Consider the following 23,200-nt stretch of genomic DNA (forward strand, 5'->3'; position numbering starts at 1 on the left):
GAGAGTCAAGATGTGCTGTTATGGTCTGTTTCAGTGCGGTTTGGTACGACCAGACATCCTATCCAACGTCCTGGCAGCTGGACCCCACTGAGGGGCCGAACCGAGAGCGGCGGCGTCTGCAGAGATGCTACCTCACCATACCAAACAAATACCTGCTCAAAGATCGACGCAAAGCTGAAGGTGGATAAGCTTCTTCCGTCAAAATTCGGTCCAGCCCTGATGTGTTTTTCTTCCCTTAATCTGATCTTCATGTCGCGTTTAGACACGGTGAAGCCCGCACTGTCCTTCCTGTTCGAGGATAAGACTCATTCCTCCTTCTCTTCCACTGTCAAAGACAAAGCCACAAGCGAGTCCATAAGGTAAAGCTCTTTGCACCGCTCTGCCTCTCTGCTGTACGCATCATATCTGTCTCAGAAAGATAACTGAGTGCCTTGTGCTACATTGTGACTATGCTTTATTCAGATGGTGTATTTCTTATATGAGAAATGTCTCTGTGCCCTCAGGTTCACCAGGCGGTGCATCAGTGTTGCCCCCTCCAGAGAGACAGCAGGGGAGCTACTTCTGGGTAAGACGGTGACCAGCATTCACAGCTGCTCCATGCACATTGTAGTCGGCTGGTCATAAGGCACAAAGATTAATCTGCTCTCTCTAAGGCAGAAGAGTGCAAGTGTTGACTATTTATTCTACCAGGAAAGCTTCTGTTGGTGCACTAACTGGGCCTCACCCTGTCCTCTCTCACAGGAAAGTCTGGGATGTACTTTGTTGAGGACAACGCTGCAGATGCTCACGAGAGTCAGGTAAAACCAGAGGGCTGTTTATCGTCTGCCAGTGGAAGGGCGCTACTGTACATTGTGTGTTCCCACTTGTGTGCTCAAAATGAAATATATTTGTTTGAACAGAGCCTTCATGGGGAGACCGAGGCGCCCTCTTTCTCCTGGACGTACGAGGAGATTAAGGAGGTGCACAAGCGATGGTGGCAGCTAAGAGACAATGCTGTGGAGATATTCCTCACCAACGGCAGGACCCTGCTGTTGGCCTTTGACAACACCAAGGTGAGGCCAAAACTGCAATGGGATCAGTGGAAGGTAGACAAACTGCAACATGTGAACACAGATGGCCTGACAGGGAATACAAATGCAGTGATGTGTTGCATTTATGGTTCTATGTTTATTTTGCACTCCTTTCACTGAAATGCTGGCTTGTAAAAAAAAAATCAGATTTTTCCATTTTGGCGACCCACTGATTCCACCAGGCATTGATTCAACACATAAAAACTAATGTCTATTCTTTAAATTACGCATGTGGGTAAACATTTCCATGAAACAAGAAAAAAATCCAGAGTTTTTACCCAGAGCTGTGCACACATATCATTTTGGGTCTTCTATTTGACTACATTAGCACACAGCTAACACTATGTTGCTTAATGCTCATGTTCAACAAACCTGTTCCTGATTGCGAGCCCTGAAAAGTTCGTCCCACCCTGCAAGTTAACAGGATTGGTTTCTGGGGTTGTTGCATTAGAGCCTTTTTTTAAAAGTTGGGATTTTGAGGTTGTCATTGGTAAGCTTTAGTAAAGCTTTAATGATTGATTGTAGCACTTGCTATGATTCGAGACGTATCCTTTTCAGATTGGGTTCACACGACACCTGCATATTAGCTGTTTTTTTGCATGCCTCCCTTAAGTCCCGACACCACATGATCTCGTGGTCTGTGTCTTTCGGCCTCAGTTCCGAGATGACGTCTACCACAACATCCTGACCTCTGACCTTCCCAACCTGCTGGAGCACGGCAACATCACGGCGCTCACACAGCTGTGGGGCTCAGGTCAGATCACCAACTTCGAGTACCTCACGCACCTCAACAAGCACGCGGGCCGCTCGTTCAACGACCTCATGCAGTACCCGGTGTTCCCCTTCATCCTGCGCGACTACATCAGCGAGACAATCGACCTGCAGGACCCAACCATCTACAGGTCCGCATATTGTGATTTTATTTATTCTATTTTTGTCTGCCTCACTGGTGAACAGTGCGTCTCCTTCATGCTTTACTTACTTTTTCATGATGCAGGAACCTAAGCAAACCCATCGCAGTCCAGTCAAAAGAGAAGGAGGATCGCTACGTTGATAATTACAGGGTAAGGTAGTGAGCCCATGTTTAGCACCTTTGTGTTACTTGAGTGCACTGGAGGAGTGAGTAAGAAAGATTCCCTGTTTCACACGCAGTACCTGGAGGAAGAGTACAAAAAAGGCATCCGGGAGGACGACCCCATGCCTCCTGTCCAGCCTTACCACTATGGCTCACACTACTCCAACAGCGGCACTGTGCTGCACTTCTTGGTTCGAATGCCCCCTTTCACTAAGATGTTCCTCGCCTACCAGGGTGAGTCACACTTGAAGCTTCGCTAAAATTTTAAAGGGGGGAGTGTAAAGCTTAAGCGCACGGATTTAACACGCTGAAACAGCAGCTGGAAGCTTCAGGATTTGCCACAAAGTGGATGGTCCCGCTCTCCCTGAGCAGCACGCGGCCGTAGCCGTGTTGCATTACATGTTTTCACCATGAAAGGTTGTTTCATCTCTCTGCTTTTCTCTGATCCACCTCGCCCCTTTTCTGCCTTTTTCCTATGAGTTTGTTTTTTATTCATCTGTCTCTCCCATCTGATCTTTCGAGGCATCCTTTTATGTGATTGCAAATGTATTCAGCAAGCGTGGTCTTTAAGGTCATGAAAGGAGGTGTCTTCAAGCAGTGGGTCGAATTTGTAATTAGATTTTCTTTGGCCCCAATTAGACCAGAGCTTTGATATCCCGGACCGGACGTTTCACTCCATGAACACCACATGGCGCCTCTCTTCCTATGAGTCCATGACTGATGTGAAAGAGCTCATCCCAGAGTTTTTCTACCTCCCAGAATTCCTGGTTAACAGAGAGGGTAATCATTTATCCTTTTTCTTTTATACCTTACTTACTTCTTTTTGTACCAACATGTATTTGTCATCATCATATATTTTCTTGCACAGGTTTTGATTTTGGGGTTCGTCAGAATGGCGAGAGGGTGAATCATGTCAATTTACCCCCCTGGGCTCGCAACGACCCACGTCTGTTCATCCTGATTCATCGACAAGCGCTAGAGACGGAAAATGTGTCCCAGACTCTGTGTCAGTGGATTGACTTGGTGTTCGGGCTCAAGCAGAAAGGCAAAGCTGCTGTTCAGGCCATCAACGTCTTCCACCCAGCTGTAAGTCGCTGCTGACTACCACACCTCACCTGTTGGCTACTATAAGTAGGACCTTTTCCTTGCTGTAGCTCACACCAGCTTCATATGTTGTCTCACAGACCTATTTTGGCATGGACGTATCAGCTGTGGAAGACCCAGTGCAGCGGCGGGCCCTGGAGACGATGATCAAAACCTACGGCCAGACACCCCGGCAGCTCTTCAACGCTTCTCATATCAACAGGGCGGGGCCCAAACTGTTGATGGAAGGGGAGCTGCCGGCAGCCATGGGGCTCCTGGTTCACCTGGCCTTCAGAGAAACGAGAGAACAGGCCAAAGAAATCATCTGCCCGGTAATCCACTCTGCAGTTGTAGAAAGGCTGGGCGCTGAGGAGGAGCGGAACGGGGCCTAATGCACCATCCAGAAATTCATCTGCTGCTCAGCTGACACTTTTCTCTCCCTGCCCCCCAGAGCCCGCTTCCATGGATCAAGGGTCTAAAGTGGGGGGAGTACGTGGGCTCGCCCTCTGCTCCGGACCCAGTGGTGTGTTTCAGTCAGCCGCACGGGGAGAGGTTCGGATCCCTGCTGGCTCTGCCAACTCGAGCCATCTGCGGCCTGTCGCGCAAGTTCTGCCTCATGATGATTTACAGCAAGGAGCAGGGTAGGGAGGCCAAAACTTCAGCCTGTACACACAGCGCTGGAGTCCTGACAGTTCCATTAAATGCATGTTCTCCACCCCGTAGGTGTGCGGAGCATGCACAGCACTGACATCCAGTGGTCGGCCATCTTGAGCTGGGGCTACGCAGACAACATACTGAGGCTGAAAAGCAAGCAGAGCGAACCACCCATCAACTTCATTCAGTGTTCACAACTTCACCAGGTAAACCTGTGGAGAATGATAACTGCTGGCCTCTTTTATATATCCCACCACTCTTCCTTACGGTGAGCCAAAAAGCCGATGATTTCTCATTTCTTGTCTCCAACTGTCTGCCCCCCCCCCCCTCCTCCAGGTGACCAGCTGTGCCTGGGTGCCCGATGGCTGCCAACTATTTACGGGTAGCAAGTGTGGAGTCATCACCGCCTACAGCAACCGCTTCACCAGCACCACGGTGGGTTTCCATGGCGACGTCCCCTTCTAACCTTCTGCCTCTACATGAACACACACCCCCCCCACCCCCCTTCCTCTTTAGACAGCTTCACCGTACGCAAACGCTCAGCTTCATTAGTCACTGAAACACATTTCCACCGAGTCTGTCAGCAGCATTAGAGGTCTGTTAGAGGTCTGGGAGTTCAGTCATCTGAGAGGTCTCCAGACTTGCACCGGTTCTCCCCACCAGGCAGATATTTCCTGCTTCTCTGCGGCTCAAAGGGTTTTTCAGGAGCCGATCATTCGCAGACTTCTGTTGAACTTTGATTCATGAAGTTTTTTTTTTTTTAAGGACAAAATAAAAGCAAGAAACAACATGATCCCGAGCAGAGTACGGACACATTTAGATCTGAGAGTTGACTGTATTTTGCTTTGAACACATTTGGAATATGTCTTTCTGTAGCCGTCAGAGATGGAGGTGGAATCCCAGGTTCACCTGTACGGCCACACGGGGGAAGTCACCGGCCTGTTTGTGTGCAAACCCTACAGCATCCTGATTAGTGTCAGCAGCGATGGCACCTGCATCCTCTGGGACCTCAACAGGTCAGTGTGTTAGTAAATATTAGAAAACGCTCGCTGTTAGCGCTTTGGTTCTGTTTCTGAAGTGTTCCTTGTCTCGTCTTCCTTTTTTTTCTTTTTCATTTTTCCAGACTCTGTTATGTACAAAGCCTCACAGGCCACAAAAGCCCGGTGACCGCCGTCTCTGCCAGCGAGACCACGGGGGACATCGCAACAGTTTGTGACTCAGGTGAGGGGCATCTTGTTCCATTAAAAAATACAATTAGATGTGTCACATTTCTGTTTCTATTGGTCCATAATGTGAGTGCTTTTTTTTTTTTCTCTATCCAGAGGGCGGAGGCAGCGACCTGCGCCTTTGGACGGTGAATGGCGACCTGATTGGTCACGTCCACTGCAGAGAGACCATTTGCTCGGTGGCTTTCTCCAACCAGCCAGAGGGCGTGTCTGTCAACGTCATCGCCGGTGGTCTGGAGAACGGCGTCGTCAGGTGAGGGAAACGCTTCTTCCTTTTCTACGCGTGCCTCTCCTGCTGTACACTGATGGATTTTTCTCTGCAATGTTTGAAACGTCTTCAGGTTGTGGAGCACCTGGGATTTGAAGCCAGTCAGAGAGATCACTTTTCCAAAGTCGAGTAAACCCATCATCAGGTATTTCGTCAGGCCCTTGAGCATATCGTACACTTTACGCCACTCGTTGCCTCGTGTTTGTTTCTTCACATATCTGTTGGTGTTACTCATGAGAACCCTCTCCCCTGTCGGCCTCAGCCTGACGTACTCGTGTGACGGGCACCACCTCTACACAGCCAACAGCGAGGGCACCGTGATGGCGTGGTGTCGACGGGACCAGCAGCGCATGAAGTTACCCATGTTCTACTCCTTCCTGAGCAGCTACGCTGCAGGCTGACTGTGCATCTGCTGTTTACCGCAGTCCACTTCTCAGGAAGAGGACCTCCCCTCCCCTCCCTCCTCCTCTCTCGCCTCCCGTCTGCACTGACGGGGAGGAGGACGTGTCCGCATGGCCTCAACCTCTCTGAACCCGCCCTGACTTTTAATAACGCCACTCCCAGCTGAGCAAGCTCTACCACTCCCAGCATTGAGATATGAGTATTAAGATAGCATTATATGTATATAAATGTATATTTATAAACATATTGAAGCGGAATGATGGAGGAATGGATGAATATTTGGCTGAGACCGCAGCAGACGTTTTATACAAAGTGTATTTCTGAGAGCGTGTTTCATTTTAGTCTTACATTCTTTCCCTCTGTTGTGTTTGAGTTGTGCAAACATACTTTCCTGAGATTGATTTCACTGTTTCCTGAAAGCTGCTATGGTCTGGTCAGAGCCAGACCTGAAGTGTGAAGACCCCCCGGGGTCTGTCGCCTCGGCGGCGCTCAGGGCTCCCGCAGCGCAGTGGCTGACAGGTTTGTGCCAGAGCTCAGCGAGCGTGTCCTGCTGACGCCGCAGTCACCGAGAGGGTGGGAGCCCCTCCTCGCCTCTGTCACTGGGAGACGTCCCGCTCTGTGGGAGTGAGACACCCCTCTGCTGAGCTGTCTGCTCCGCTCCTGTCTGAACACTGGTGTCACGGCCCTGCTTCACTCTGTGGCTGAGCTGAGCTGAGCTGAGCTGAGCTGAGCTGAGCTGAGCTGAGCTGAGCTGAGGGGAGGGGCTGAATGGTACCTTGCGCTGCCTGTTGCTCTGTCCTGCTTCTGCATGCTGGGATGATGCTGACCTCGACTGTGTGAATGTGGATATGACATTTGCTGTCATGAGCTCCTTGTTTAAAGCCCGCCTTGGCTGCACCTGTCTTTTTGCATTTAGAATTGTTGATGCTCATTTATTTATTTGAAAAACTCCGGAGGCTCGTATTTCCCTCCTCCTGCCTGTCGCATTTTACCGACTGAACCCGTCTGCCGCTTTAATGCACTAGAACTACTTTCACTTTATCCTGAAATCCTTAGAAGGCCGTTAACAAAACAGCATTAGATGCTTGCAGCTGGAGAAGAGGCAAGAGAGGAGGTTAATGACATGCTCAGGACCTGTGCAGCGTTTCTAAAAGGTTGTGGAAGGTGGGGGGGTTTGTTAAAGAGCATCATGTCCAAGAGACTTCAGTCAGAGAGCAGTAAAGCTTTCCCCACTCTGATGAGCTTTCTCAGAATCGTACACACTACACTCATCAGTCCAGGGAACAACCGACCAGCCATTTCATTCCGTAACCCACCTGAGGATACGTTTAGCTCCCATTTACATTCCCACCACACTGCACTTACAGCTCAGTTGTTATTATGAGTCAAATGGTAGTCGGAAGCACTTTTCTTTTTTTTTTTTTTTTTAATCAGCTGCTGTTTGATTCAAGAAGAGCCAATGATCTGTGGTCTTAACACGAACTGAGCTTTGATTCAATGCAACCAATGATTTAAACCTAGAAAGCAATATCAAAAATAAACAATAAATGTCATGTTTTTATCATCTTCCACATGGGAGGAAACTTAGAAGCGTGTTTTATTTATGTATTTTTTTTTTAGACAGCTGGGGAACACGTTGTTCTGCCTCTGTAGTGACTGCAAATAGAAGGAAAAGGACGTCTTACAGTTCACATTTTGATTTGTCTATGAGAAAGGGAACTTTTCTTAATGTATCATTCCTTTTTGTGTCATTGGTTGGATGTTTGGTTGTTTTTTTTTGTTTTTCCTCCCCCTGCCTTTCCCAACCTTTCCGGCCTTTTGTGCAAGGTGTGATGTTGCTGTGTTTGTTTACTCATTGTCACGAATACTTAAATACATACAAACATTTGCTCCATGACATTTCTGAAAATGTAACCTTCCTCTACTCTGAAACACCCCAAAGGGGAGTTTGTGTGATAGTTTGTTCTTTGTTTTTATGGGAGAAAATGAAAGCAGAAAGGAAATGGGATAACGGTCTTTTCTTACGGAAGGAAGTATTATTTTTCTGTTGATAACTTAAGCTATGCATAATTTAAGATTAGTTTGCTTAAATCGTGTTATGTATTTTTATTTTATTTTCTTTTTGGAACTCTCCGGACTGTTTTTTTTTTTTTTTTTTCTTTTTACAGATTGGCATCATGGACTGAGGTTCCCAAAGGTCATGTTGTACGTTTCGTTTTGGTTGTATATATGTGCGTGTGTGTATGTATGGACAAACCAAGTGATAAGTATATTATAAATATATAAATATATATAAAATTATTTGAAGAAACATTACTTCTTGTTGTGGGGTCGTTTTTTTTGTGCAGAAAGGTGCGATCAGGGACAAAACAAATAAGAAGAAACCTGGCGGTTGCTTCACGGATGAGGAACGTGTTTAGGGAATTTACTATTATTATAATTGAGGGCTTTCAATCGATGCCTTTTCATCCAAAAAAAGTGCTGCCGTGAATGATGAGGCCCATTGGGTTGGGAGGGTGGGGGACCCGGTGATGTCAAAGCTGATGTAAAAAGAAGAAAAAAAAAAAACGAGGAAGCGTGCACATCTCTGGGGGTCTGCAGCAGTAAATTAGGGGAAATGATAATTTAATTCTAATGTGACTAACAGGCAGCGTGTCGGTGCGTCGTTGATGCTGCAGCTCCCGGTCTGCTGATCGAGTGCTCCCTGCCCCATAGCCTGTCTGTGTCTCAGCGTCACACAGAGGTTTCCCCCCCTGCTGCATGCGTAACATCTCTCCAGGTCCATCCGTGGTGCTCACCAAGACCTCACCGCCTGGATCTCATCTTGCCTGCACGGAAAATACGCACATCGACTCACATTGAGCGAGCCGCCGAGGCGACATTTAAACGCCAGGATTCACCTCCTCGAGTTCAGTCCAGAGCAGAAGCGAGGCTGGGATTTCCTCTTATCATTTGATATTTGACAGATCCTCCTTTTGTGTGTGTGTGTGTGCGCGTGTCTCTGTGTGTGTGTGTGTGTTGGGTGGAGTCAACCCGGAATTCTCCAAATTGGAAAACCATTGGCACATTTCAGGTAGGTCGGCGGCTGTAGCCTCTATAAATGTGCACATAGCTGAAAAAGAGAAGCTTGTGATTTGGGTTGGGTTTTTTTGTTTTAGATGTGATTTGATGTTTTATGCTCTATTCAGGGCCGCAGCTCGTTCTGTCCACAATTGTATCCCCTCAGAAATAAGAGTCGGCCGTGTTTGACAGATCTGCATCAACAATTAGCATCGTTAGGTTTGGATGAGACGGCACAGAGCCCTGAAAGCCGGCCCAGCAGCCTTCAGGGAGGACGAATCGCGGGGAAACGTAAACGCAAAAAAAAAAAAAAGGGCCTGGTAGCTTCCTGCGAGGTTGTGATTGAAAAGCTATAAATTGGTTTCAGAGCCACGAAGGCTGCATTGGAAAACGCATTCGCCCGTCTGCATCCTCCCTCTACAAATCATCTGCTTCATGGTGTCCGTTTTTAAAAGCACGTTTTCAGTCGACGGAAATTTAACAAACACATGATGCAAACAAAAAATGCTTCATTATCTTTGTTTTTTTTTTCTCCTGCACAATTGTTACAAAACGCATCTGTGGTCAGGTGCCACCTCTGACTGCTGGGGTTGCCAAACTGGGGCATTTCGACAGTGAGGGGGGGTCAAGGGGCCTAAAATGGGAGCAAGATTTAAATCATTGCATAAATTCACCTGCAAGGGTGGCAGCAGAACGCGATCTGTGGCTGGATTGATGACATTTTCTTTTCAGGAGAAAGTTGCCTAGATGAACCTGTGGTAGGTGGAGGCACGCTGCAGGTCTCATTGCTTTTTTGGAGTATCAAGACAAGAGAATTGATGCTTGAAACGACACGTAAAAAGAAGAAAAGAACAACAATGATGCATGGGCGCCGACTGAAGTTTTGTTGAAATAGATTCACCCTGACAAAATGGGTCCTTGGAATAATAATGATCTGATAAAAGAAACCAAAAGGGTTATTGGGTGCTCTGAGGGTGGGGTGCAGAGATCTCCCCACGGTGCTCCTGCTTTCAAGGTTTAATGTGATGTTCATTGACAATGTTCCCCCTTTTTTTGGCGTCACAGAGGCACCATGAAGGACAGCATCGCCAACAACAGCACAGCCAGCATCTCCCAAGCCAGGAAAGCTGTGGAGCAGCTGAAGATGGAGGCCTGCATGGACAGGATAAAGGTAGAGGGATTTTATGAATCAAAGTTATCACTCCTCTCGATGCATCTAAAGCAGGGATGCCCACATCCGGTCCTGGAGGGCCGCGGTCCTGCAGGTTTTAGATGTTTCCCTGCTTCAACACACCGATTCAGACAAGCCTACTAATGATCCATTGATCTGAATCAGGTGTGTTGAAGCAGGGAAACATCTAAAACCTGCAGGACCGCGGCCCTCAAGGACCGACTTTGGACATCCCCGATCTAAAGTCTCTGCAGGAAGCTTTCAGAGCCGACTTCTCACTTTCTTCTCGACTGACCGTTATCTGCCAATAGTTGTAGTTTAGTTTTTATCCCTTCTGCTTTTTTTGTCTAGATAAAGCACAGAAAGGTTTTCTGTGCACAGAATTGGAAGCAATATCATATATGACCATCACAGCTTGATGACATACCATCTTATTGAATACTCATTCATTTAACACGATTGCTGGGCTCGTCTAGCCTGTCTGACGCGTCCACATCTCGATGAGATGGTGGTCTGGGAACTAGGTGTGCATTTTCTCGTATTTGAGGCGTAGTTGTACGAATGCCTAGAGCCGTTTATTGGGCGCTACGAATGTCTATCAAATGGCGTCTGGTTCTTCCCATGCTGCTTTGCGCGCGATTCATAGCCAATTGTATCACTCATACCAGATGACGTATGTAGAGCGACAGAAATTCGGCGAGGAAGAAGGCAATGAAATCTTTCAATGCCAAACGTTGCTCTTTTTTAAAAGTAAACTTGCGTTCTAAGCTACTTAAAACACTTTCTAAGGCTGCATCGAACGGTAACGTTGTGTCCGCTGCCATGTTGGATTAACACTCTACAAGCTTCGGTGTCGCGCATAGACATCGTCATCGTCTTGCTGCCCCCCCGTTCTGTGATTGGTTCCCTAACTCAGGCAAAAATAAGGGCGGTGGTTTCCAGGCTGCCTTTGCAGTGTGAATGAAATCACACGCAAAGCAGCATGGGAATTCCCAGGCTAGGGCTAGTCAGAAACTTAAACCACACTGCAATAAATGCACGTCTGTTTTAAATGCCCGCTAGCGTGTCATTATTAGTTCACGAGATTAGCTGACCGTCATGAAAATGTGATTAATCACAAGGTGCTCTGTCAAAACCCTTCATCGAAGCTCCGTAATGAAAACTAAGTGAGTTTTTGAGTCCTGCTTCTTCTACTCTCTCTGCATTTAGAAGAAGACAGCGCATCATCTCAACTCTCCAGAAATATTCTAAATAAGAGCCCGTGTCTAATCCTGTGGCTACTGTTTGTCATCCCAGTCGTTCATGAATGTATTGAAGGAAAAAGTCTGGTGTTCATAAACGTGCGCCTTATTTTGTTGGATTTATTAACCGAGATGGGTCCATCACCAAGGGTAAATGCTATAACCAGCAGCCACAAAATGGTTGCAGCCTAATCCCAGGAGGCAGGTTTCACCATCAACCTGAAAGTGCATGTTTTTCACTACTCTCAGATTGTGACGTGACTCATATTTGCTAATTGTATCCAGTGGAAGACCGTATCGCTGACATTTTTTTCAAATATCCCAGCTTGCGTATAAACGCTAAAGGTTGTGGATGGCAGACTGTTCAGCATGTGTTCCCTTTGGAGGTGCAGCTGCTGATGTCTACAAGTTTCCAGACTGCAAGAATAAGATGACTAGATACGTATCACCACCCGGTTTTACTCACCATATGGAGAGCTGCACATGCATACTATTCGGTCTTTGTCTTTTCTTCCACTTGTAAAAATTGGCTTTGTTCTTAGACATTATAAATGAAATAGTCTCAGTACTTTTCCATGATGACCTAAAGTGATCCAGGAATGGGAAGACAAAACAATTGGGAAAGCCTGGGAAAGCAGGTGCAGATTCACACACACATTGTTTGGCTGATCCAGAGAATATGACGAAGCATGTTGAACCTACTCATGTCCAATCATACCCGGTCGAGTGTGAGTCCAACCTATGAGGCTATAAATGCAAATGATAACCGGAAATCAAGGCTCAGTCTGACGGACTTCCTGCGGGAGCTCTGTTCCACTGAGCCCAGCGCTGATATGCTTTGACATGTGACTTCCAATAAACACTTTATTTTACTTGAGATTCCTCCGGCTTGTTCTTGAGCTGCCATCGAAAGAATCGAATCTAACACACTCTATTTCAGTTAAATTAAATGTTTTTTTTTCAAAGCAGCAGATTGACTAGTTGTAGTTTCAAAACTGGGATTATGGACACATGGAGATCGTTCCAAGTCTGCCATTAACAGTATCTATTCTTTTCAACCAAATATTGTCTCAAGCAGAGGCTCCAAAGGTCCTTTTTTTTTTTTTTCTATTGCCAGACTTGCAGGTTTTAGCCTCAAACTGGCACCGATTTATCTCACTGAGAACTTCCTGTCAAGCCGCACAAAGACAGGTGACACACAGAGTTCACCTCTCAGTCTGAGTGTATCTACTGTGCACAGCTGAGGCGTCCGGATAGCACCAACATGGTAACTTTGAGCACTGAATCCATAGGAAAGTGGAGACATCCTGATTGCTGACCTCAGACATGATTTATTTTTTTCTACTAGTTTGGTTCAGTCTGGTTGCAGGTTTTCTCCTTGTCTTGAATCCTCTGGCTTGTATGCTGAAGGTCTCCTTAGTTAGAAACTCAAAATATGAACATTTGAATAATGTAATGCTTGCTTCTCTCCATAACATATATTCCTAATACCTGTAACCTGTAGCAGCCTCATGACACTGTTAAAGAATCTTTTTCCTTCTCATGCAACACCTCGCAATGCCGATTTTTGATCATTGCTCTCTTTTTATGGTTACAGTTGGTCTCTGTGCTTCAAAACATCATGATGCTGATATTTCTTTGGACTATTCATTACAAGAGACTTATTGTCTTTTTGCACTCAGCCCAATAGAAGCCTGTTTTCTTTTCATAATGAATGTCTCTGATATGTGAAAGGGCAGCTCCTCAACATTTTCACATGAGGCAAGTCTTGTGCAACTTAAACAGCCGCATCATTGTGTCGTTGGGTCAGATCCTCGTGAGCCCCCTCAGCCCCGAGGCTGTGCGATAAGCATTCTAGCAGCTCCGGAGAGTCATCCGCACACCTTTGCCCCTGCTCGGCTCAACAAAGGCCGTCTACAAGAAACCCCGTTCCGCTTCAGAAAGCAAACTGATTTAACTCCACCTTGTGATCAGAGTTTGGGAGACTTATCAAGGGTGAAACATTGTGTTTGTAAGAAACGAAAACCTGAGCTCAAACCAGTAGATTTTAGTTGATGCAAAATCTTACCATAAGTGAAAAACTTGTGTTTTGCTTAAGGAATAGAGTAAAGCTCTTTTTCAGCATAATGGGCAGGATGTAGCTGATCTCTGTGTGCTCTATGGACAGATGTCTGTATGAATATGCAGACTTTGTTGGCAAAGAATAGGAGCTTTGCACCAGAAGCCCCTCTGGTTTCTGTTTGTAATCTGAGTAGTGTTGACCAATCGTGTTTGAGCGGGCTGTGGTTGTTTACAGGTAAACAGCCTGTCTGGTGAGCAAAAGAGACAAGAAGACATGGACCAAAATGCAATCAGGAAACCATCAGCTATTGTTGGATGCCAGTCATTTTTAAAACTCATCAGCTCTAGTATGTCTTACCCAGACTTCTGTTATCCGGATACCAGCAGGGTAACACCCGAAGCCCTTCAACATGTTGGCCTCAGAGGTTAAAAGTCATTCGAATGATAGCTGCTTGGTTTCCATATTGATCACTTGGCTGTTTGTGGTAGATGTAAATAAAAGGAGAGTTCAGGCAAATGAGAAGACAAAGCAGAAATCCAGGATTAGCTGATACGCTTGAGGTGTGTTTGAATTTTTGCGGGCCCCTTGGTGTACTGACGAGGCTCTGGATCACAGCATGAGGTGCTCCAGCATCAAAGGAATCCGAGGATTTTTAAACACCACTTAACCAGTTTAAAGCATTCAGGAATTTTGAAGCCAGTCTTATCAGACCGTCCATTGTAGATACTGAATGGACATTGACCCCTGCTTTCTGTCTTGATGGGCAACAAAAGTCAAGGCAAACATATTGGGAAGAAAGATGGCTCCAGTCTGTGGTTTAAATGTACTTTAAAGGCATTCTGGGCGTTATAATAATCCAAATGCAAAATAGATAACTATACCAAAGCAATCCTCTCATTCACATGTAATGAGCCAGTGTATGTTGGTGTATTTCTCCGCAGGGAAACCCCCCCTCTTCTTCTTCTGTTTTCACTGTGTTCTACACATTTTTGAGCTGCAACCTTTGGACAGGAGGTGTGTGACACCAGCCAGCCACAGTGTGTTGGTATTAGGACAATAATAACACAGGCAGTGATCACTTTAAATCACTACCACACACACATGCAGTATATTTGCACTCCATGGACTTTTACTACAGCACATTCCCACTGGGTTGTGCAGCGGTCTTTTTTGTGTGGTGTGCTTTTGAACTTTTTTTAGTAATCTGTAAACTCCATTTCATTTGTCAGATTTATTGATTTGTTCGGTGATCGGCCACTCCCTCAATCTGTCACTGCGATGTTGCACACAAAGACAAATTTAAGATGATAGAAGTTAGGATTCCATGGCAGTAGAATTTGTAGGTTTCTCAAAAAGGCAGCCAACGCAGTAAAGACAAAAGCACGCCTCTGCAGTCAATTGAAGGCCAAGTTTGCAGTCATGGCAAAATAGGTAGCGTGTAGCAAAAGCTGGAAGGTCACATAATGTTGGAATAGATTTTATTTGTTATTCCATTGTCAAATCAGTATTTATTGAAAATGATGTGCTGACGTGTCGGACAGGAATGTTGATGGTTTTAAAATGTCACGCTCGCTTTATTTCCGAGGGGCTTTAGCTCAGCTGCGTGATGGCTCTTTTGAAAAAATGTATTTATTTATTTTTTCAGACTAGTTTTTGTGCTCTCGTTTGGGTGAAACTTTGCTCTTTGATGCAAAGTGTTTTCACACCAAAGCTAAACCTCATATGTTTGCAGCCAGTGTCTTCTTCTCATACAGCCTCGATGACGTCTATGCTAAGTGTGGAAAGAAGCACCAGGTCCACATGCAAATTTGGTCTTTGAATCAGTGCTCACTCTTCTCCTTATTAGCCATAATAATGTTCAATGAATGCATTGATGCTTCAAGAAGGGAAAAATCAGCTGACGGAGACAGCAGGCTACATTAGGCCATGGGCAGCTCTAAATATGATTAGAGCTGTATAATTTCAGATGCTTAATATCATCTCAGCAGTCGCTGGATGACTGATAAACAGACTGCTTGTGTGTTGTAACCACTTGGTTCAACGGATGTGGAGATCCAAGTCATTTTTCATCACAAGGCCTGAAAGACAGAAGGGCTGTTGAAGAAGAACGGGGCTGGAAATAAAAGCAAAGCATGCCGCAGCAGAAACAGACAGTTGGCCGCAACTGGTGATCCTTTAAATTAATTAAGGGATCTGACGAGGGAGAGTATGTATCGTTCACAAGAGCGGTCTCTGTGCTGCTGATTGAGGGATCACCACTTTCTCATTAATTGCTCAATCAGCCAAAGGAATGTGATCTTGTGCTAATTAGAAGGGCTCTCCTTCCATCATGGGGCTGCAGTGTAATTACAATCAGTCTGGGTATAATGACGCACAGTGTGCAGTACCACTTTTTGTCCTGTGAGGCTCCTGTTCTCTGTCGTTAATATGATTACTGCATTTACGCTGATTACGAAAATAATTGTGCTGTTTACTTGCGATCCAAGGGAGGCTGTGATTGGTGCCTGACTTTGGTCAGAAAGTGTGGGGCTAAAAATACCTTTGATGTTGTGTCTTTTTTTGGTAAATCATTTTCTTTGCAGCTAATATAAGACTGCTCTTTGTATTACCTTGAGCTAATAGCTTCCTTGCAAACTTTTAGTGACGGGCAATTTGACATCTCGCTGCATTTACTTTCCGCTCTGCTGGGCCTCAAACACATCAGCATGCTTTCGGTGTTGTTTAAAGTAATGGTGTTGGTTTTAGCAATTATGTCGCTGTTCGCTGGATCGTCACAGACAACGTTTGCCAGATTTCATCAGCAGTAGAGGAAGAAGAACACAGATCCACAATGCAGGTGTAACATAGCAAACTTAAATGACATAAAACACATGAGCTGGAAGAAGCTGCCAACAGTGGAGGAAGAGCAGAAAACCAACCGAATCATGCAGAGAGGTAACCATGTGTGATGTTGTGGCTTTGTCAGTTTGCTCTTTTTGTATTTTGGAAGCTTAATACATTTGACTGCTCGTTGTTGTCTTACAACTACATTGTAAATATTCTAAAACCTAAATTGAATTACAAATAGTACTAATGTTGCCACATAGAAATTATATATATATATATTTTTAAATTTGGAAATGGATTTGCTAAAAATGTTTTTTAAAACTTTGAATCCTTGGGATAGGGGCGCATTAACTGCCATGTTGGCTCTCCGCTCCGTCTATCAACACTCTCAAAGTCTTGAAACATTTAATCATCCTTGTTTGGTAGCAGATTTCAGGTGCTCGATAGCTGACTTTAGGCCGGCTTGTATATCACCAGAACCTCTTTTTCTTTCAAAAGCATGCTGTTAGAAAACAAAAATCATGGAATTGTGCATTTTGTTACTGAAATAAGCAAGACCTGAAAAAGATCCTGTCTGGATGACGGTATATGTTTCTCCAAAACCTGTAAATATAATTCAGACTTCATAGGGCCTTCACATATGTGCTTGTTGCATGTGCACTAATACGGCATGATCCCTCTGCTTTTTTTTAGTACAATATATAAGTATATTATACTAAAGTTTTCCACTTTGCTTTAGTCCATTTTAAGCAGTCCTCTCATTCAGGTGAGGTAGAAATCTTAAGAGATTGTCGTCAATGAGTTGGGGTGTTGTTTTTCCTAGCTTAGCAATAGCTTAGCTCATGAGTCCATGAGATGCTCCTTCTCAGCTATATGTCCAGGATAACTCCATATGTTGTTAAGGAGCACTGCGGCCCCTCCTTCACTGTTACCTCTCTGTCTGCAGCCTGTGTCTGCTCATATGGTCTTAAAGTTAAGGAGAGGAGTGTTGGCGGTGTTCCTGCAGCCATGTCTCGGTGGGAAAAAAAAAAATGATATTGCTTTCCTGATACTTCTGCAGCATCCTTGTCAGGAATTCAAGCTTGTTTTATTCCAGGCCACGTTTTACTCACATTTACATTTATGCTGTAATATTGTTTAAATAACTGTCAATAGTCTGTGTTCAAGAGCAACGCTAATGGGAGGTATGACGGATTTTGCACATTGTATTCTCTCATGAGAGCAGCAGTGGGTGAGGTGAAGCAGCAGGCAAGAGATCAGATGGCTTCGTCCTCCGTGTAGATCCCTTAGCCCTCAACATCCCTGTGTTGCAGCTGCTCCTCTGCTCTCCATTTGCTGTCTCTCCTCCTGTAACCTCCCACTCGGTTCCCAAGTGGAAGTCTGCATTTGCATGCAGTCTGGCTGTACTGTAAAATTGGTAGTGATTGTTTGACTTTGAAAGAAGCAGTGTGCAACTTTTCACCACATTGGAAGAAGTGCGTTGTTAGTTTTATCCCTCTTTACCCCCGAGCTGGTCAAGGTTCCACTTTGTGAGACACCCTGATGAGCTGTGTCGTCCTCTTGCCGGAGGCTGACGTAGCAGGCATCAGTGGAGTCTCCACAGGCACTGACAAATCGGAAACACCAAGAATACAGCAATCGGTTTCAAAGAAAATATTAATCATACAACAGTCAGACAGGTGGCATCTTGTGTTAAGGTTTGACTTAAAAGACATTCGCTGTGAGAATGAACGCGAGGCAGCCGCTAACGAGTGTCAGAGCAAAGCTATCATCATCCATTCTTTCATCTGTACATCTTCTATTCCTGGCCACAAATTGCCAAATAATGGCTACAAAGATATGCAAAACAACAACAAAAGAAGACACAAAATGACCAGCGTGCTTCATAAAATGGCTGTGAAGAGATGCAAACAGACCACAAAGTAGCATGAAATATTATGACCCCTCTGGTTTGAGACAAATAAAAACACAAATCTTATTTGAGTTGTGTTATTGTTTTGGGTCTCTCTCTGTCCATGTGTCTTAGTCTTCAGTAGTGTGAGCGGGGACTTTTCTCGCATATCTGAGTTTAGGGGACAGATGTTTCTTTTTGTTTTTGTTTGTTTTTTCTTTCTTTTTTTTTCCAAATTCCAATGATCGAGTATCTCCTCGATGCTATATTTGCTCAATGTGACATTAGCTGCTGTGAGAACTCATCAATGTGATTTAATTAGATTAATGGACGATACTTCAATCCCTAAAGTGAATGGATATTGTTGCAGTTGTATAAAATGTACATGTAATAGTCATTAATCATTGGTCATTGTAAAGGGCTGTTGCTGTTTTCTTGTGAGGAAGAATCTTTTTGTCGCAGCAGAAATTCATTTTCCAGTTCCGTCTATTGTCCAGGTAAACCTCAGGTGAAAGGGTTGACGGGTTAGTATCGAAGATTAGGTAACTTTTTAGTCCTTATACAAATGTGTATGATTCTCAAATCATTCATCATTCAATCGGTTTAGATTAAATGCTATTCAGTCAACGTGAGCACTTATTTGAACCTCTTGTTTTCAAGTTAGAGTCGAGTTAGAAATTGGCTCCACTTAAACGCTTTCTCTTTTTCTCATTGTTTCAGTATGTAACAAAAACAAAGTCCAAACCATTGGGGTTTTTTTTCTTTCTTTCTCCACAACACAAGACACTGCTCCTGAATTCAACTCAACTTTATGGATATAGCACCTTTCAAACACAAGTGTAACCCACGGTGTTTTACAGAGCAAAAAGCAAGATTGAGAGAAAACAGCCAAGGCAAAAAGATGAGAGTAAAAGTCAAAATGAAACAGAAATTCCTTAAGGGCAGGCTCTTTCAAAGAGCTACGTTTTAAATGTTCATTGTCCCGCAACCAATGAGGTGGCGGTTTTCAAACGAGGGGACTCTGAAAACTAAAGGCTCTGCCTCCCTTTCTAGTTCCAGTAATTCTGGGAACAGCAAGTAGACAAAAGCGCTTTGAGGAAAGTGTTTTTGTGGGCTGATAGGAGTAATAAGACCTTTCGGATGAGTAGGAGCTTGTCCATTAAGGGCTTTCTATGTAATGAGAAGGATTTTAAACCAACTTCTAACTAGCAAAACTGGAGAGATGTGATCTCTCTTGGCGGCACCGGTCAGTACTCTGGTCGCAGAGTTTTGGATCAACTGAAAGATCTTCAGGGAATTACTTGTACAGCTAGCTAAAATGCTGTAGTCCAGCCTTCATGTGACAAATTGCCTGAAATGCCTACTTTGCAATGCAGCCTTCTTTTTTTCTCTTACTTGTCAACATTGGGATGCCACACAGTTGAACCATACCTTTCATAACAAGCGTCTGCTTTGCACTAAAGGTACAACTCAAAAAAATTAGAATATCGTGAAAAATTTCAATATTTTTTGTCACTCATTTAAGAAAGTGAAACTCCTGTGTTATATAGATTCATTGCACATAGAGTGAAATATTTCGAGCCTTTATTTCTTGTCATTTTGATGATTATGGCTTACAGATAATGAAAAACCTCAGAATAAAAATTAGAATATTGTGAAACGGTTCAATATTGGAAAATACACCCTAATCACCTAATTAACTCAAAACACCTGCAAAGGTTTCCTGAGCTTTTAAATGGTCTCTCAGTCTGGGTCAGTAGGCCACAGAAATATTGGTTCCGTCTCTATCTTCTGGACATTCTGCCAGAAGACAGTCATTGATGTCATTGACACCCGCCACAAAAGGTCACTGCTAAAGAAGCTGGCTGTTCACAGACTGCTGTATCCAAGCATATTCATAGAAAGTTTAGTGGAAGGAAAAAGCGTGGTAGGAAAAGGTGCACCAGCAGCAGGGATAACCTCAGTCTTGAGAGGATTGTCAAGCAAAATCCATTTAAGAATTTGGGGGAGCTTCACAGAGAGCCACTACGCACAGCCGAATCCTGGACATGGGCTACAAATGTCGCATTCCTCGTGTCAATCCACTCCTGAACCAGAGACGTCAGAAGTGTCTTACATGTGCTAAGGAGAAAAAACTGGGCTGTTGCTCAGTGGTCCAAAGTCCTCTTTTCAGATGAAAGTAAATCTTGCATGTCATTTGGAAACCAAGGTCCCAGAGTCTGGAGGAAGAGTGGAGAGGCACAGAATCCACGTTGCTTGAAGTCCAGTGTGAAGTTTCCACAGTCGGTGATGACTTTGGGCTGCCATGTCATCTGCTGGTGTTGGTCCACTGTGTTTTCTCAAGTCCACAGTCAACGCAGGCATCAACCAGGAAATTTCCTTCTGCTGACAAGCTTTACGGAGATTTTCCATCATTTTCCAGCAGGACCTGGCACCCGCCCACACTGTCAAAGGCACCAACAGCTGGTTCAGTGACCATGGTGTTACTGATTGGCCAGCAAACTCGCCTGATAGAGAATCTATGGGTTATTGTCAAAAGGAAGATCAAAAACACCAGACCCAACAATGCGGATGACCCGAAGGCCTCTATGAAAGCAACCTGGGCTTCCATTACAGCTCAGTATTGCCACTGGCTGATCGCCTCCATGCCACGCCCCATTAATGCAGTAATTCATGCAGAAGGAGGCCCAACCAAGTATTGGGTGCATAGAAATTAACATACTTTTCAGAAGCCGGACATTTCTGTTTAAAATATCCTTTTTTTTTTTTTTTTTAAATTGATCTTGTGTAATGTTCTAATTTTCTGAGACACTGAATTCTGGGTTTTCATTATCTGTAAGCCATAATCATCAAAATGACAAGAAATAAAGTCTCTATGTAATATGAGTTTCACTTTCTGAAATGAAAAATACTGAACTTTTTCACGATATTATTTGATATTTTTTTTAGCTCTGCCTTAAAGAGACAGGAACTAAAATGGAGTGTTAAGAAAGAAAGCTGTAAACTTCTTCAAGTGGACGCCAGAAGTAAAGTTCTGAACGTGCATTACGTACAGACTATTTAACGTACATACTAAAGAAAGCGGATGATTAGTTCCATCAAATCATCTAGTAAATATTGTGTTGTACACCTTTTTAAGATCTTTTCTTTTAAATAGCAAATTATGACCAAATGCAACTGTGGCCCAGACTCAATTTTGATTTTGATTTTATATGACTTATGAACCCTAATGAAGGCTAGATTGCTGAAAACAATGCAAATAAAGCATGCTGGAGAATTCTCTTTGCTCCATAAACATCTTTTTTTGAAAAAAAGAGATGAAAAAACATAGATAAAGTGATTGAAACAAAGGAGGCATCTCGGTGGTCCTTAGTTCGAACATAAATGTTATTGTTTTCATTATTTTGAAAGTAAAGATCTGCTCACCTGTGCACATTCTTGTACTTTGTCTACATTTCAGGTGTCCAAAGCAGCCGCAGACCTGATGGCGTACTGTGATGCCCACATACGCGAGGACCCCCTCATCGTGCCCGTCCCTGCCTCTGAGAATCCTTTCCGGGAGAAGAAGTTCTTCTGCACCATCCTCTGATGAGCCGCAGCAAGAGCTGTATTGGCACAGGCATGGCGTTGCCTGGCTTCTCTGTCTTCACCACACCTGAAGCTACTGGCCACAGGCATTGAGTTGAGTTTTGCCTGGTGGACACTCTGTTGTTGGTCGGCTCTGTCCTGGTGGCTGAGGGTTTTGGGGGAGTCGGCTACAAAACTGGCAACCCAGTGAGCGTATCATGTCTTGTTAAATAGGTTTGTCATTGCTTTGTTATTAGAGAACCGCCTTGCTCAGTGCTTAATGAGATGAGAGATGTTTTGGGTTTTTTTTCCCTTTTTTCTTTTCTTATTTTTTCTTATTTATTGTGCTAGATCTTAACTTGCCTCAGGAAACAGAAGTTTGGCCAGTTTTTTTTTTTTTTTTTTTTTTTGCTTTATTCCCCTTCCCTTTATCTGAATAAAAAGCTGTAGTTTTTGCTCTATATTGAACAGGAGTTTTTTTTTTCCCTTGAATTTCTCCCGGTGCAGAGGTCCGCCCACTTGTAGCAACACTTTGTGAAAGCACCACTGAAATCTGACTCTTTCCTCGGTTGTGGTCTCTGTATGAATTTTCCTGCGGAGTCACCAACAATTAACCTGCTTGTTTTAGTGCCGCAGCGTTTAAAGAACAGAAACTTTATCTCTCGCAGTGAAAGGATTTTCAGTTTCAGACAGAAGAAGAGCAAAGTTGTTCCACATCACGCCTACAGCAACACATGAAGTAGAATCTAAACATTTAGATGTGCATTCCTTAGGATTCCAACAGCCAGAGGATGCATAGGATGTTACCTGAACAATCAGTCCTAAGTCAAAATGTAATATTCCACTTGCTCTAATGCAGGCCACCTTGGCTGGTCTGTGTTATTTACTCCTCATTCTCCTCGAATCTAAGATACTTTCAGCTGGTCCTGCACCTCCCAACTGGGATAACTTTACAACTTGTAGAACATATTCCCCTCTAATTTCCTTGACTTTCTCATTTGTTTAGTGGGCATGTTTCCTGAGCCTGATTCCTTTTGCCTGTCATAGAGTGAATGGCAAGGCCTTTGACGTAAATGCCAAACCGGAGGCCTGCATGTTTCTCTGCTCCTTTTTGACAGTCTCCTCTGTTTCCGAGGGACTGTAGTCTTATAGAGTGTACAGTATGTTTCAGTGCCAACTTCTGTGAGAGCAGTGTGGTCCTCACACTGTGGCCCCCGCAGCCTTTTTTCCCCGTTCGGTTTGTTTGTTTTTTTTGGAAGAAAAAGCACACTGTCAAACATTTCCTTTACATGGTAGTTGAAAAGCATATGCTGATTTTTATGATGAATTGTTATGATCATTATTAATATGGTTATTATCGGTAGTAATATTGAGTATTTGTTGCACAGCACTGACAGCTACATGACGTGTAGTGCTACTGAGCTTGTATGATACTTAGGAAAAGCATTTATAAATCATGCAATTATTGATACTATCTTAAGTATTTTTTAAAAACAGCGGTGAGGGCCGTTTGCATAATATGATCCCTTTGGTGGTTCAGGCTTTTTGCTTCATTCTCTCAGTAAAATTGAGAGAAATTTGCTCCCTCCTGATACTTGAATAGC

General features: G+C 44.2%; 2 protein-coding genes across 7 annotated transcripts in view; both read left to right on the top strand.

Moving 5' to 3' along the window:
- Positions 1-8,082, top strand: part of lyst (lysosomal trafficking regulator) — a 54,626-nt gene extending 46,544 nt beyond the window's left edge. For all 6 annotated transcript variants that reach the window (XM_075476333.1, XM_075476367.1, XM_075476359.1 and 3 more), the window contains 19 exons: positions 35-180; positions 263-359; positions 504-565; positions 742-797; positions 900-1,052; positions 1,728-1,972; positions 2,068-2,134; positions 2,223-2,379; positions 2,785-2,925; positions 3,014-3,231; positions 3,330-3,560; positions 3,680-3,869; positions 3,952-4,088; positions 4,219-4,317; positions 4,759-4,898; positions 5,006-5,103; positions 5,205-5,361; positions 5,450-5,521; positions 5,639-8,082. In XM_075476333.1, the coding sequence (XP_075332448.1) occupies positions 35-180; positions 263-359; positions 504-565; positions 742-797; positions 900-1,052; positions 1,728-1,972; positions 2,068-2,134; positions 2,223-2,379; positions 2,785-2,925; positions 3,014-3,231; positions 3,330-3,560; positions 3,680-3,869; positions 3,952-4,088; positions 4,219-4,317; positions 4,759-4,898; positions 5,006-5,103; positions 5,205-5,361; positions 5,450-5,521; positions 5,639-5,777 (2,605 nt within the window). In that variant the 3' untranslated portion in view covers positions 5,778-8,082. The remainder of the gene's footprint in view (positions 1-34; positions 181-262; positions 360-503; positions 566-741; positions 798-899; positions 1,053-1,727; positions 1,973-2,067; positions 2,135-2,222; positions 2,380-2,784; positions 2,926-3,013; positions 3,232-3,329; positions 3,561-3,679; positions 3,870-3,951; positions 4,089-4,218; positions 4,318-4,758; positions 4,899-5,005; positions 5,104-5,204; positions 5,362-5,449; positions 5,522-5,638) is intronic.
- A 435-nt stretch (positions 8,083-8,517) lies between these two features.
- Positions 8,518-22,932, top strand: gng4 (G protein subunit gamma 4). Its single transcript, XM_075483834.1, has 3 exons — positions 8,518-8,851; positions 9,904-10,009; positions 21,490-22,932. Exons 2-3 carry the CDS (start codon positions 9,911-9,913, stop codon positions 21,616-21,618), a joined length of 228 nt encoding a protein of 75 aa, XP_075339949.1. The 5' UTR covers positions 8,518-8,851; positions 9,904-9,910; the 3' UTR covers positions 21,619-22,932.
- Positions 22,933-23,200: the final 268 nt, after the last annotated feature.

This window comes from Odontesthes bonariensis, chromosome 2 (genome assembly GCF_027942865.1).
Source record: "Odontesthes bonariensis isolate fOdoBon6 chromosome 2, fOdoBon6.hap1, whole genome shotgun sequence".
Classification (NCBI taxonomy): domain Eukaryota; kingdom Metazoa; phylum Chordata; class Actinopteri; order Atheriniformes; family Atherinopsidae; genus Odontesthes; species Odontesthes bonariensis.

Bases quoted from the DNA above. Each gene is read 5' to 3' on its own strand.
- gng4 (XM_075483834.1), top strand. From the start codon at position 9,911: ATGAAGGACAGCATCGCCAACAACAGCACAGCCAGCATCTCCCAAGCC. The intron at 10,010-21,489 runs GTAGAGGGATTT...TCTACATTTCAG, and splicing joins CCTGCATGGACAGGATAAAG to GTGTCCAAAGCAGCCGCAGA.